Raw genomic sequence first — 15805 nt, 5'->3', positions numbered from 1 at the left:
ATACCCCAGGGAATAGACCTCCTCAGAGGCCAGTTCAGAGAGTTTGGGAAAATGTAGTATTTAAGGACCAACCACAATCAAACTCACTCATTCTGACATGAGCAATAACCTGGTACTGTAAAACTATATTTAAGCCAATTTTTAGGTAAGCCAAAACTTAAACCCAAATCCACTCACATGACATGTTAATAAAAGTATCCATGAGGCACGCTTGCATTCGTGCATTCCCTTCTACAGACTCCATGGAGATTTATAGCCAGTTTAAAATGACCTCTGTTAGTCAGAATGATCTTTATGACTTGTCCATTAGCTGCTAGTTTAGGTACTCACTTAACCTGTGGGCCTGCAGAGCAAGGTGCAGTGATGAGTTTCTGCAATGTTACCTGGCAACACTGCACTGCTGTAACTCTCCTTAACTTTCTGGTGTTGCAGAGCAGTGGCACAGTATATTAGAAACTGCAACTGCGCTAAGAGCTTTTAGCTGCACAAGTACAAGACTGGACTGATAGCTCATGGACTTTTTTCCTTAACTCACATATCTAGAGAGTTACCTTGGACTTAAAATAATCTAAAATCTAAGCACAAAGCAACGGACCTAATTTTACCAGCCACTTGCAGAATGCATTTTTTGTTGACATACAGTATGGAATCAGATTTAATAATACATTTATTATTCCTTTTCCTCCTCCTTTGTCCATTTACCTTTAATACAATTCTAGTCACTGCTGTATTTCAGGAATCAAAACAGGGGTTTTTTTTCACCTTTTTTTTAAAATCTATTTTGCATAAATCTATTTTTCACCAGCTTTTGCAAACTCAAAAAGTTTTAAGTTATGCCATTTCTCAGAGAGCTTAAAAATAAGTGAGGTCTATACTGATATAAAAGCATAAATAAATCTCTACCTTGTTCTCAGTTTTTTGAGTTCTTGGCCATCCTAAGTCTTCAAGTGTGAACAATATTTTATATATAAATAAAATAGATAAAAAATTGTATCAAAATCATAAAATGTAATTCAAGCCAAAGAATGCCTCTGCATTTTCTACTCAACTGTTTGAAACCTAAGTAGAATGCCATGAAAGCTCCTGAAAATAACTAATTAGTTTTCTTGCATGACAGCCAAAACAGTTGAACAAAATTCTATGCATTCCCTCAGGTAACAGAATGGATATAAAACACTTGGTTTCTACAGGAATAATTCATATTATACTAGTCACCTGTAAGTAATATTCAAATTAGCTTTAATGAGCTTTGCAGAAAACTTTCTTCCATGCCAGGAGAACAACTGCAACTGAAGAGCTGGAGATGAGCACTGAGTATTGCAGGAGATCTGTCATCATCAAAGATGTTACTGATCACAGTAAGAACTGTTTGCAAGTAATTTCAGCCTGAAGTGAACCATAAATGCATTTGAAATTCTCAAAGACAACCACATGAAAGGCTGACACCGGAACCGTTAAAGCAAGTTAACAGATCCCTGAATGCATGGAAATTGCCTTTATGAAAGTTTCATATATACTGTCATTCTAAATAAAGTTAGGGGGAATGACCTAATCTTCTGTATTCTTAAAACCAGTAGTTTTGCCACATGGCACTGATACTTCTGTTTTCTCTTTCCTTCTTTCTCGTATTTTTAAGATTACTGTAAAGCAGTGTCAATTGGGCCACCACATTCTATACTCATTTCCTGACAGAGAGACAGATACTTCAAGGACAGTAAGTATGAACTACTTCAATCTGCAGCTAAAGAATTAACTTCAACAGCCCTTCAAGCTCTAGTTAGTAAAATATGTTAATACAGAAAAAGCCAACTTCTTCTTCTAATAGATTTAAAATATAAAATAAAACCAATCGTGCATATATCCAAAGTAAAGGATCATTCACAGAAATTGTCATTTGGCACCAACATTCAACAACTATTCAATTACAAAGTTAAGCTGTTCTGATGCTTCAAATAATAGGCAAATCTTATCCTCAAATCTGTTGAAAGGAATTTCAATCGAAAAAAAGAAATATTCTATCAACAGCTTTTTATTTAACTGACCATATTAAAATAAATTTAGAAATCTGTACTATGAAAAGTATTTATCCATTGAAAGGTTTTAGTTTTATCTCAGAGTACTTCATTCAGGGTACTTGTTCATTTAATGTCATTTTACTTTCCACTTCATGAAAAAAACATGGAGGGGGCAAATCTGACTGATTTTATGCCAGTAAATACCAAAATGCATTGTAACAGTCAAACTTTAACAGAACAACAAATTAAGCAAAGTTATAGTTCATGTCCTGGGTACATGACAGAACTTAATTTATTCTTAAGAGACTTAAATCTGGGAAACACAACACACCAGATCAGAGACCTTCTCCCATGCCCCACAGCCACATTACACACATATCTCAATATCCTCATCTTCTACCACCTCCATATTCACCACCTTCACTAAAAAAGCTGGTTTGAAATAAAAATGATTAATAAATAAAAGAGCAGCAATTTCCCTCAAGAACACCTAGGATTGTACCATATGGACACCGGCAAGCCATTACTTTCTCAAGAGCCTTAGAAGGAGCATCATAAAAAAAAAAGTTCCAGGCTTTTAATCTCAACAGTATGGAACTTAATGTATGTCATTAAAAATAATATTATGTATGTCATTAGGAAGCTGCCTGGTTGAAGAGGCTCCTACCAGACACGATAGCTTGTGCAACCACTTCTGAGCTGACAGCATTGCATTTCTTGCATTATGCCCTCATTTTTTCAGTGAAGCAGAGATGGTGGAAAATATTCCATTATCTGCTTCTCTGTCCCCTAGACAGTACATCGTTCCTTGCAGTAATTATCCTCACAGGTTCAATTTATACATGCTTCACATGTAAATGTGTGTTCAGTAAGACAGATCATTCACAGAAGTGACATTTCAAGAACACTGACATCAAAGGCCTGAGAAAGGAAAGAAAGTTAATAATGACAATATGGTCTCCTGTATTTGAGAAGTGCATTAGGCTTCAGAAGACCAATATGGAATATCATCTCAGGTATTCAATACTTCAGAGCAAGCAGGAGTTACAGTGATGCACAGAGCCTCCAACGCTACTGAAACGTAACAGGAAACTGGACTGATCTGCATTGACAGGGATTTAGTGTAAGAGCTAACGAATTTTTTTGCTCATGTTAAAAAAAAAAGGTCAAGAAAGGAATAACCTCTTTTTTGTGGCTAGTGTTCTGAAAAGTTTACCATGAATACTCCAGCCCAGTCCTCAAACAACAAATACAGACATTTTACAGCTTGTTTTACAACTGTCTCAAAAAGATCATTAGCAAGTTTAAATAATTTAAATGAGCATGATAACTTAGAAATGTTTTGGTCTTAAACAAATTAAAGTAAGCCATTTCTAAATAATTTAATAATTCAGATAAGCTGAAAATAAAGGTGACAGAAACAAAGACATCAATTCACAAGCCGATCAAAAGATTATGAAAATTTTATCAAATTTTAGAAGTATTTCCATGAGCTGTATGAAATAGACCATGTTTACTGTTTCAAAATATAAAGCTGCAGCAACAGATGAGGTTCTGCAGTCATTTCTTTTGATTCTCTTCAAGCCTTTTCTCATATTCAGAGAGTGTCATCTCCATACCTTGATTAATTTCAAAGACACACAGCTCCCCCCTGAGCAGTCATCGCTGCTATTCTGTAGGTAATTTCTTAGGGAACGCGATTCCCACATTTAGCCAGTGACTGAATCTATATTCCTCCTGAAATCCTATGATTCACCAATCCAAGCCTAAAAATTTGGCCCTGTTTGAACAAAAGCAAACAGCACTGAAATTGTTACAACAGTTATACAGTATGCTCCTTACCCCATCCAGAAGAGTGTTTGTTAGATGTGTGCGAAGATCTTTACGAAATGGAAATTCCAGGTTAGATACATGAAAAATGGAATTGTCTCTATCAATCATATAAACTTCATTCTTGCCATCAATCAGCATCATGTACCTGCAAATGCAATGTTAAGATATTATAGTTAAAGGTACATCCCCAAAATCTCTACTATTTTGTTTTATATTAAGTGCTAAAAACAAGCAATCATGACAGATATTAAACACATTAAAATAACTTTTTTACACTTAAAAGTTTAAACCTATTGCCTCAGGAAAGCAGATAATTTAGTTCAATGCAATCATCACAAAGAAAATATTTCAAAGGTAAAAGTTCAGAATATATATATATATAAGAATTTTGCTCTGTTCAGCTAAAATTATGCCCGAAAGTCTATTAAAAATAACAGAGGTTTTAATACTGTAAAAAATACATGAGGCTAATTCAGTTAGATTTCGAGCAAAGAACTTTTACTCCAGCTTTTCCTTTATTAAGTGGACCAGAACTTTGTCAGGTATAAGTCTGGAGAATTCCATTGAAAGAACCACCCTTCCTTTGTATCACTGGCTATCTGTCACTGCAGCATTGAAAAGTCCCAGCCAACTACTGAGCCCCTTCTCATTAAAATACTGACAAATTCAGCCACGGTACATTTCTCTCACAAAGAAAACCCCAAATCTTACTATACTATCACCAGTAGCTTGTGAGCTTGTTTCAGTTCCAAATATATGAATTTTCTACAAGTTTCTTCACATTATGACAGCACTTGGGAGCCCAAGTCATTAATTTAGACCTCTCTGTGCTAATCTCACAGAAGATTGTTTTATACAGGTATACAGGTACCATATTAAAAAAAAAAAATTGAACAAATAAACAGAAAAAAAGAATGAAAAAAAAAAGGACAAAACCCACAAGGGATGCTAAACAATACAATAGCTGTAACACACCTAAGTTACCTTTGTAAAGTACTAAACAACAAGAGTACTAAAGCAGAGTTTCAGGAAGAATAACAAGGCAGCTGTGCAGACAAAGGTCTTCTCAAACTTGTGCAGCAGCCTAGGAGCACACACACCTTCTGACCAGAGATAGGAAACTGAAGAACTTTCAGCGGAAACTAGTATCAAAGGCCAGGTGCAATAAGTCAACATCTTGGCAGTGAATGAGAACTAATGAAGGTGCTGAGCATATTCTCTGTGAGGGTGATGAGAGACCAGAACAGGTTGCCCAGAGAAGCTGTGGATGCCCCATCCCTGGAAGTGTTCAAGGCCAGGTTCGATGGGGCTCTGAGCAACCTGGTCTAGTGGAAAATGTCCCTGCCCATGGCAGGGGGGTGGAACTAGATAATCTTTATGGTCCCTCCCAACCCAAACCATTCTGTGATTCAAATACCACAAGTGCTGAAAGCAAAGACTAGAACCTTGAATCTGATGTGATAAAGTAAGATAGAAACTGTTGTGGAGCTTGGAAGGCTCAAAACAAAAAACACCAGAAAAGTGCCTCTTAGGAACAAACAAGATGCTACTGCACTTAGTAAGACCAGTGAAAAGAACAATCTAGCTATGAAGATGTGTCCAAATGTTCACACAGGAAACACCATGGTTGAACAGCAGTGCAAAATATAATCAGACAAGAGACAAAGCTGACATGCAAAATCCAAAGTAGGTCCAAGTTCTGTGTCTCAGTCAAATCTAAGTTATGTCAGTTTTACTAATTATCACCTGAGCTGTTGTAAACAAACTGATGCCTGATCACGCCATAAATGACCACGTTTGTGTTCCTACACCAGAACTAAGAGTGTGACCCTATCCTGAGCTTATTCTTTTAGTGATCCATTCATTTCACCCATGTTAAAAGCAAAAGTGTTATTACAGAAGTTTTATTCTGCAAAAGAAGTAAAAATCACTGAAAACCAAAAAGAAAGAAAATAGGAATACTACAGTCAAGATAGTTCAAAGGTTCTAAAATTTCACAACACTTAATGTTCTTGAATAGCCTCTGATAAAAATAGGGAAGGGACAGAGATCTTCCCAGAGCAACTAACCCATCTGGATTGCAGTACAGTTGCTTTGACAGTACAGAATAGAAAAATATGTGATTAAACATAAAATATTATAGCAGTTTCCCCATCCACACCACAATATTGTGAAAGCTAGTAAGCATATTTTGAAAACTCATTTGGCAAAGAACTTTTCATACTTGTCTTTGGACATATGAGGGGGAACAATACTTTTCATAATTTTTCCATTTCTCCTTGGAAGGTCCTGGTTATAAAGAAATAACAAGCTATCAGTAGTTGTTTCTAAAATTCACCACTGCTCTTACAAGTAATGCCTACAGGATCTCTGCTGCCAAAACAAAGCAGCAAGCACCTCCCAGAAGCCCTGCAGGCAAATGGTATACACATGCACAGATCCTCCCTCTAGAAATCAGTAGATCTGACTTCAGGAGTGCAGGACTCCGTGATGCTTCAACAAATACTTTATTTCAGTATTATGACTATAATCATAATTCACTATACATCGGCTCAACTAGTGTTTCTCCACACACAAGATGAGTACTTCAAGATGCTACAAATCAGTTGGGGAAAAACAGACATATATGAGCAGAAAACCTAAGCGGGGGGAGAAGCAACATTTAGAAGAGCTGAAAGCTGTACATGGAAAAAAGAGTTAATATACATTCAACTAGAAAACATGGCACCAGTTCTTCGGAAGCAAGAATACTCTACAGACAACATTCGTTTTTCAAACCAAGCTAATTTATTCAAAACTAAAACTAACTAAAAAGAACATTTTGTGTTTTTCTCAAAAATAAAAGAATCCATGGGAATAGAAGAAGAGGTGAGTAAATAACAGAAATAAAAGCACTCTACTTCAATTTTAATTCTATAAATACACTTAAGCAACCATCTGCACTCACATATTCACTGCTGGTTTAAGTACATGCTTTCCTTGTAACTTGCTTCAATGACAAGATAGAATCTAATGCTTCACAAGACCTAGCACTTCAAAAAACCCCATACTTGTATCTTCATTACATGTGCGGTATAACAAGTGATCTTGCAAATGCTTTGAAAAAAAATGCTTTGAAAAAACTGTGAAAAGTTTTTGTTTTCAGCCATCTAAAGCATCTACAGGTTCAGACAACACACAGAAGATTTACTCAGAATCTATTACTTGAATATCGAAGTGAACTTACCACCACTTTCTCTAGATCTTTCACTCAAAATAAAATCTATGGAAATTTACTTAGAAGTTGATAGCTGGATACCTCGATCAACCACTAGTGGGAATATCCCTTCTCTCTGAAACCACAGCACTACTGTTACATCTCTTCTTCCATGATTTCTCTCTTTTCTAAAATTTGTCAGTGTTAGCTGTTTATACTGTAAATTCTAAATAAGAGGGACAATGGTAAATCTTACAACTGAATGCAAAAGATTCCTAAGCAAAGATCACCAGGAACCTCAATTATATAACTCAGAGGGTGGTGAGGCACTGGAACAGGTTGCCCAGAGAAATTGCAGATGCCCCATTCCTGGAAGTATTCAAGGTTAGGTTGGATGGGGCCCTGAGCATCTTGACCGAGTAGGTGAGATCCCTGCTCATGGTGGGGGGCTGGAATTAGATGATCTTTAAGGTCCCTTCCAACCCAAACCATTCTAGAATTTGTATGATTCTATATCTTACTTCAGAGAGCTACTGAGAAATGGCATGTGCTGACTTTGAATACAAAACAAAAATTTGGTATTAACAGGTAAGCACTTAAATCAGAATACAGAGCATGCCTCTGGGCAACACCACACAGGCAGAGAAAGAAGAGACATGATTTCTCAAATACATTCACCAGAGACAGCACACAGGAGCTTAACTGTCATGCATTGTACTGCCCACAATGTACAGCTATTACAGCTGTACATTTATTACTAATTACCTCTATTATGTGAGCGCCCAAAAGCTCCAATTAGTAACCAGGCCCTATTGTTTTAGATTCTGTGCAAGTACACAAGATGATGTGGTCCTGTTTTAGATGGCTCAATTTGAATGTAAAACCAGATAAGTGAATAAAAGAGCAAAAGCAGAGCAGTAATAAGAGCAATAACAGAACTGCTCATTCACCTTTGAAAACTATATATGGAAGCACAGAATCATGTTTGAGCTACACCCATTATCTCTTCAAACTGTCAGTCCAACCACTACAAACCAGTTTCCACTGAAACAGAAGTTCTGGCGAGTTAAAGAAAAAAGGGTCACAATGTCCATACAGATTAATCTCACAAGCAGATAAAATATCTATTTAGAAATGCTAAAATCTGAAGTTTCATTAGAATCTACTTTTCATTCACTTCTGATCCTGAGGCAAGGTCCATTACTAATTCTAATTGGACATTAGTATTAACATGATAATTCAGGAAATAGGATGAAAATTTCATTAGCAAAGAACTACAGCTCTTGGCATTAGACAAGCAGATCTCCAAATCACCTACCAGAGTATTAATAACTTAAATCTTTAAACTTCAAAAAATGTCAACAACCAAATAAAGTTTTCTCTTTGGAAATCAATTATTTTTAGCATACCCAAATAAAGACAACTCTTTCAAAGGCTCATTTGCCTCCACATATATCCTGTTCATGCAGTCCACATCAGCTGGGCCCAAATACACGCTATAAGAATGATTTTATTAGACTTCCATTTTCAGTGGAGTTTGTTTTGGTGGTGGTTGTGCATTTTTAGTTTTTACACAATTTTGAAGCTGAAATGAAAATGCTAAGTTAGAAACTGAGGTTTCTCCTTTATGTGAATGTTTAGTATTTTCCACCATTAAATTTGAAAGTACATTTCAGGAAAATATTATTTAATGCAAAATAAGGCAAATTACTTGGTGTCCCATAACCCAGAGTCATTGAGATTAAGGAACAAGAACAGAACTGCATCTACTAAGCTCCAAATCCAATCCTGTACCCACCGCAACACGTGTCCTCTACCTTCTTTCCCAGATTCTTAGGATTCACAAAACTGGCTTTGAAAATACCCCCCAGCACAGTACATCACTACACGTGGTGTAGTGTCTGCCAAAACATATTTACAGCGAAACTAATCTCCTAGAAGTTCACAGTAGTTTTGCCCCTGACTTCAATTTTGTGATGCGCTTTAGGTATGTTTAACTTCTTTCTCAGCTAAAATCACAGCAACCATCTTAGCAATAAGGTTATATATGTTAATTTAGTGCTCTATAGGAGTTTTAGAAACCTTAAGTATAATATAAAAAAAATATGGCACAGTTTCCTCAAAACTGTAAGACCTCATCTTCTGTGTTTAACACAAAAGTAATTTTCTGAAAAAAAATCTAGAAGTAGAAAACGGATTAGAAATATTGTTTTAAAGGAAGATTAAAAATTCAGCTCCTCTAGGAGCTTTCTTTGCCCTGCAGTATTTCTTCAGACAGGCTATATCAAAGCAGATTATTTATTTCGACACAGTACCGCTGTTGCTGCTTTTTATTCATTTTCCTTTTTAAATATGCCTGTGTCTGTATTATCACATTAAAGAATGTAAAATGTAAGAAATTCCATCATCAACTCCAAGCACAAAATACACGGCAGCTCTCCATTCCCAAGTGAGTTCATTACACAGCCTAGAATTCAGTCTTGTGAAAGCGCTGCCCTCCCACACAAACAAGCATTACCCAACACAGAATAGCAATTAGCATCACTAATATGTTCGCTGATGCAGAGGCAACAGCAAAATCCTGTTGCAGATATGATTTTTAATTTCCTAATTTCCTTTTATGACTGGCAACACTTCAAAATCATGAGCGTGTCGCTTCTCTGTAGATTGATCACCCAGGATGAGGCCAAGCCATTTGAGCACTTTACTTTGGACCCCGACACTCCCTCCTGGCAAGGAAGCACTGACTTCTGGCCAGACATCAAACGCTGCAGGAAAGGCCAGGAGAATGAAAATTAATGACTGCCCTCTATCCACTGACAGTAGGATATTATCTGTGCCACTATACCACTGCAGTTCCATGTTCTGACCCAAATCCAGACTGTGCTGGATCTAGAGTAAGTTTAAATTAGACAAGTTAGAAGTTGGCTTGTGGCAGATGGAACAATACACGGTGAAGTCCTGATAAACTGAGGGAGGCCCAGCTTGCTTTCTTCTATTAATTGCTGCTAGCAATGGTTGCTACTTCAAACTCTGACTCCTGAAGGATGATAAAACCTGAATACAAGAACAAAAACACAAGGAACTTACATGACATCTCATAATATTATTTTCAGCATGTAAACAAAAGGAAAGCAATGTCTTTTTAATCAGCACACTGACAGCTATCACAAACACCTCCAAACTTGTACATGTTTTCATTTGCACGAGTACACAGTGTATCAACCAGCAAGAAACACTACTTAATACACATAAGCTGCTGTAGAATCTTGTATTCAACTTGACAGTTCATATTCTAAATAATTTTTTTTAAAAAAAACACACACACTGGTCTTTGGAAGTTAGTCTGTCCTAAGTATAACAACACTTTATATTTCTCTCACATATTTCTAGCTAGGTTAAAGTCTGCCATCAACAGTCTCCACAGCATTTTAAACTGAAAAATCCCTTAGATTCTGACTGACAGTAATTTCCAGTTAACAGTCTCATTCCTGACCTTGCATTTTCTACAACTAAATATCCTCCCAGTTTTATTATTCTGCTCCTCGGTAAATTCAGTGGCTTGTCTCCCTCATTTGCCAGAAGATACTTGGTTTCTGTTTCAAAATTCTTAATGAAAATACAAAATTATTATTCAGGATCTCCACTTGTGGCTTTTTATGTATTTTCTTCCAAAAGCATCCACTGTCATTTTCTTTCAATCTGTTCTTTACCTATCTTAAAATTCTAACAAACTTCTTAGCCTCAATCTCTATTAAAAAAAAAAATTGAAATTTTGTCAAAGTCCAGAAGCATGAGATCTACCAGTATTCCTAGGTCAAAAAGCCAATTTTCCCTTATAAAAATTCCTACCAAAATGGTAGATTGAACTCAGAGGAAATGTCATTCCTCATCTACACTCCTGACTGTGTTCTTCAGTCTTTCTATTAACTACTTCCCTTAATTTAACCAAATCTGTCCTTTTATAAAGAGAAAACATGCATTATTGATCTCTTTTTTGTTTCTCATTACAATCATAATGTTTTAAATTTAAAGCAAAACCTTTTCATCAATGATCCAAACTTATTTTCTACAATCAAGATTTTTTTCCCCCAATATTAAAATACTGTTACTAGGCTGCTGTTTAGTAAATGTATCCTTGTGTATATCTTACTATGTTCAGTAGCACCTGTATTTGTCACATGTCAAAATTCTCCACCAATTCTCCACCCTCAAAAGTGTTCAGCCTCTGGTTAACTTTCACAATTGTAAGATGTCTTCTTGGGGTGAAATGATCAGTTCCCTAAGGCCTTAAAGCTGTCTTGGCTAAACTCTTATTATGGGATCAAGCACTCAGTTTGCATTAGGTGTTCAAATGTGCTCACAATGACAACTCTGATCAGGCTGGGTATCTGCAGCAGATTCAGCAGTAACCCAGAAGTTTATCTTAACAAAATTGTAGTGATTTTTTTAAAACCTGAACTCTGTAACAATTTTTTTATTCTTCAGCTATTAGGAAAATAAAATGTTATTCCTCATATTTATTTTGCATCTTTCCTAAACAAAATTAATGTTTTCCAATATGCATGTTAGAGTTAAGAAAGTTATCCTAGTGCATCTGCTATGCCAACATCTAATTTCATCAGAAGGTTTCCAACATTCAGTCTCATGTTCTGAATCACTTTTTCAATATACTGCTGCCCTGACTCAATGCTAGTATGGAAAAATATAATTTTTTTGTCTTATTGATCACTTCATGTATCACAATGGAAGGGCTATGCTCAATTTTGATATTCGTAGCATGATTTCAGTTGGAAAAGATCTTTAAGATCATTGAATTCAGCTGCAAACCTAACACTGCCAAGTCCACCACTAAACCATGTCCCTAAGCGTCACCATATCTACATGTCTTTTAAATACTTCCAGGCATTGATGAATTGATATCCATCAATTCACCCTGCTTATTTGAGAAAAAAGAACTTAATTTCTATAAGATTTGTTAAGGTGGTATTCCCTGCATATGGTGTAACTCTGTGCAAATCATCACTGTAGGATAAAAGATACCACACAGCTTATAGAGGTATTCCATCTCCATAATTTTACTAGTCATCAGTCTCCTCCACTGTTACCTCACTCAGCACCAAAATCTTTTTCTTATTTTTGCCTGCCACTACTCTCCATCAAAATCCGAATGCAAGTTTCCCTTTTCATTTGCCCCCCCTTGACAAGCCAAGGTCCAGAGAGGATATTTTGTGACTGTTATGGCCCTGAACATCATTAAAAGTGAGACAGTGGATCTGCAGATGACATTTACTACAGAAATCTTCAGAATGCCCAAACCTACAGTAACAAACAATGAAAGCTTTGATATCTAAAAGGTACTACAAGCCGGAAGAGATGTGACCACGCTTTGCTGCCTTACAAGGTTCTAAATTAACTCTGTTGGGTGAGAAAGCTCATATAGCTGCTACAGTGGTCAGTGAGAGCACAGAAATTCAGCTGCAGTCAAAAAAAACCCAAACCAGCAAAGAGCATGAGATCATACAACTAATGGATTAATGCAAAAGACAGAAATAATGTTGCATCATCATACAACTTCATGGTATCCCCTCCCCCAGTATACAATATGCACCAGCATTAAAAGAGAAGTCAGTTTTTGAATGAAGGAGACAACAGTAATACTAAGGACCATGGAAAAACGCTTACAAAGTGTGGAAACTAGTATCACTCCTCCTAAGAAAGTATCGCAGTTCAGACTGAGCTCAAACTTTATTTTTTTCTGTTTTATAAATCAAAGATAAAGATGCCTTTAATTAATCTAACAGATGGCAAATTCAAAACTAATGTAAAACTACATTTTCTATCTAAAATATTATTTGACTGTGAAACTCTGCTAAGTAAAACCAAGAATTTAGCAAGGTTAAAAAAGACTATCCAGTTACAGTGTTTTTCTTGTCTGTCTTCCAGGGTTTTAATTAAGTTAGAGTGCTGGGGGGGAGGGGTGTTTCTTTATTTCTAGAAGGATATTAAAACATCACGGGTTAAATTTCAAGTTGCCTTGTAATCATCATTTGACCTACAACAAAGGATAAATTAATCTATAACTACTATATATTGAAGAGTTCTTATAGCATATTATGACAAAAGAATTATTAACAAGCTAGAAAAGATCTGACCCATACATATACAATCTGTATACTAACACATTTATTTTAAAGTCTAGATTCTCTTTGTTTCATCCAAATTTTAATGATCCTAAGTGCTCAAGTGTATATTAAAGTACATTTCTAAATTAGCGATTAGAACACTATTGGAAAACAACTGTACGGTGTAATGGTCTGATTACTTTTTTTAAAAGCTGTAAGAGTAATGGAACAAATTATACCTCAAGCTTGATTGAACTGTTGAATTCTTTCTTAATTTTTATTATTGTTGTTACTATCATCTTCATTATTTATTACAGATAGAGCTTCAAGTTTGCTTGAACTTGTTTGACCCATCCCTCTCCACAAATCTTAGAATCTTAGTCTGAAAATATTTTGGCAATTTAAAGAGAAATTTAGCAATAGGGTAAAAAAAGAATATATATATACATATATGAAAGAAAAACAAATTAATTTCACATCAGATGACAAGTAGTTACATTCCTTCTTTCCCCAAACAAGAGAACCATCATGTCTCTCTATAACGTAGCAGTCAAGAGTAACACAATTTCCTTTGAAAAAGGAAATTCCCTTAACTTTGAACTGATTTATGCCAGAATGTACTCTGGGTCAATTCTGTCTGTATCACCAGCACAAGTCTCAGAAGGAACACAACTATCATTTGTGCTCACAGAGAAGACCAGCTCCTAGAGAAAGGGCTGCCCTAGATACCTGTATAGCTAAACTTCACAAACCGAATGTCATTCTTCCCTGAATGAGCTGAAGCCATTACACTTCATGGATGTGTTTGTAATCCCTCCCCAGGAGAACCAGAAGCACGGGATGCACTGTTCCACTATTGGAAGTCATCTGGCAGAAAGGAAAATAAATAAATAAAGCAGTAATCACTGATAGTGGTCGCTTGAACATCAGGTACCCATGCAGGCACACCATTTATCTTGATCTAATTAGAACATTTTAGGACTACAGTTGAATATTCTAAGATTAGTATTCATAGCACAAGCTACATAATAAGCATTTTAATGCATTAACTATTGATAAACAAACAAAAGAGCTTGCTTAGAAGACAATCTGTCCAAATACTCAAATAGTTATATATGAATTATCAGTTAGGTAGTATTTTTCAAAGAGCCCAGAACTGTGACCATAAAACTGCCAAAAGCCTGTTGTTTCACAAAATATACTTCCTGTATGGTATCACATTAGCAGTGCTCCTTAACCACTCAATAAAGGGACATAAAACCAACAGATTCCTTCTAACCCTTCTTTTCAGAGTCCTGATGGTGCTGCTGACAGAGAAACCACAACCTAGAGAAAGAATGCTTTATTTGGCCATTCAAGTAAATCTGAATCCAGATGAGGGATGACATGTTCTGTCACACCTATTTATTCCTTCCTCTACATTGATTCAACGATTTTAAAAACAAGACTTCATGAGATGGAGAAGTAACAATGTGATATGGAAATGCCTTAGTAACAAACACATAAATACACCATCATCACCCCAAAAAATCCCACAAAACCCAGTATATTTTTATACCAAATGGTTCCAGATATTAGTTTAACACCTTAGGACATTCTGTGTTGCCTCTTTTGACCGACCATCTGCCAGTCAGGAGAGACCTCCCCTGGTTCCTAATTAATAGTTAAACAAAACCAATGAGTTATCTGGTGATGCCCATGAGTCTGGCTATCAAAATTTGACAGTCCCTTTTCTGCTATTTGGCTAGTCAGTCTGCTAGCCAAAGTCTAGGCATGCTCTCATTCCCAGCACAATAGGTAAAACAGGAGAAAAGGACAACATGCCAACAGGTGGAGATGATGAGGTCACCTTGTACTGGAGCCTCTTCACCCTAAGCTACAATGTCTTTACCTAGAGGCAGAGACATGCTAAACAAACTGAAAATGCCCTTAATCTGAACTCAATTTATCAAAGTTTTATTTTTCCACTCACAAATGAAAACTCAAATAAGCATGCTATAGTCGCAGGTTTTAATGCTGTGGAAAAAAGGCTGGTATCAGACTTGTAATCCTAAATCTACTGCCCAATACAACCGTACAGGATTATTAAGATCCAGAGTGAGCAACAACTTGAACCTCAGTTCCTAAACTTCCAACTTTCCAGCGTCAAAACACATCATTCCTGTCTCCCCATCCCATATCATATCCTCTTTCCCTCCTACCTGAACATACAAAATAAAACCATGACTTAGGCATCTGCTTTTTAGAAAATTAAGAGGAGTGCTGTTCAGAGTGCTTAACATCTATGAACTGCTCTTTTCACAAGTCATTAGAAAGTCAGTTTACACAATATAATCCAGAATCATGTATGTGATTTTTCTATACTTTTGCAGAATCTTATGACATTATGTTATTACTACACACTCCAAAGTTAACCTGCAGGTTCCTAACAACTGACTAGTACGGTAGTCTATAAAAGCTATTTATTTATAGCTTTTAATCTTGACTGGAGAGGAGTAAAAGCTTTATTACAACCATTTTAATAACTTGCACAACTTCAGTTTCTAGACAAAATATACGCTATCTCCAGTTAAGAATATTATTCTAAATAAAGTCAGTAAAATAAATTCCACAGGAATTGCAGACTCCTCCTAAAC

At 36.1% G+C, this 15805-nt stretch overlaps 1 protein-coding gene across 1 annotated transcript in view; it reads right to left on the bottom strand.

Annotated features, from left to right (window-relative positions):
- Positions 1-15805, bottom strand: part of RNGTT (RNA guanylyltransferase and 5'-phosphatase) — a 174664-nt gene that overhangs the window by 132518 nt on the left and 26341 nt on the right. The window contains exon 8 of the mRNA XM_029962821.1: positions 3858-3993. Within this exon, the coding sequence (XP_029818681.1) occupies positions 3858-3993 (136 nt within the window). The remainder of the gene's footprint in view (positions 1-3857; positions 3994-15805) is intronic.

This window comes from Manacus vitellinus, unplaced genomic scaffold, assembly GCF_001715985.3.
Source record: "Manacus vitellinus isolate BGI_N305 unplaced genomic scaffold, ASM171598v3 scaffold_4_pilon, whole genome shotgun sequence".
In the NCBI taxonomy this organism is placed as follows: Eukaryota; Metazoa; Chordata; class Aves; order Passeriformes; family Pipridae; genus Manacus; species Manacus vitellinus.
The sequence above is the reverse complement of the archived record's forward strand: the minus strand, read 5'-3'. Positions and strand labels throughout refer to the sequence as shown.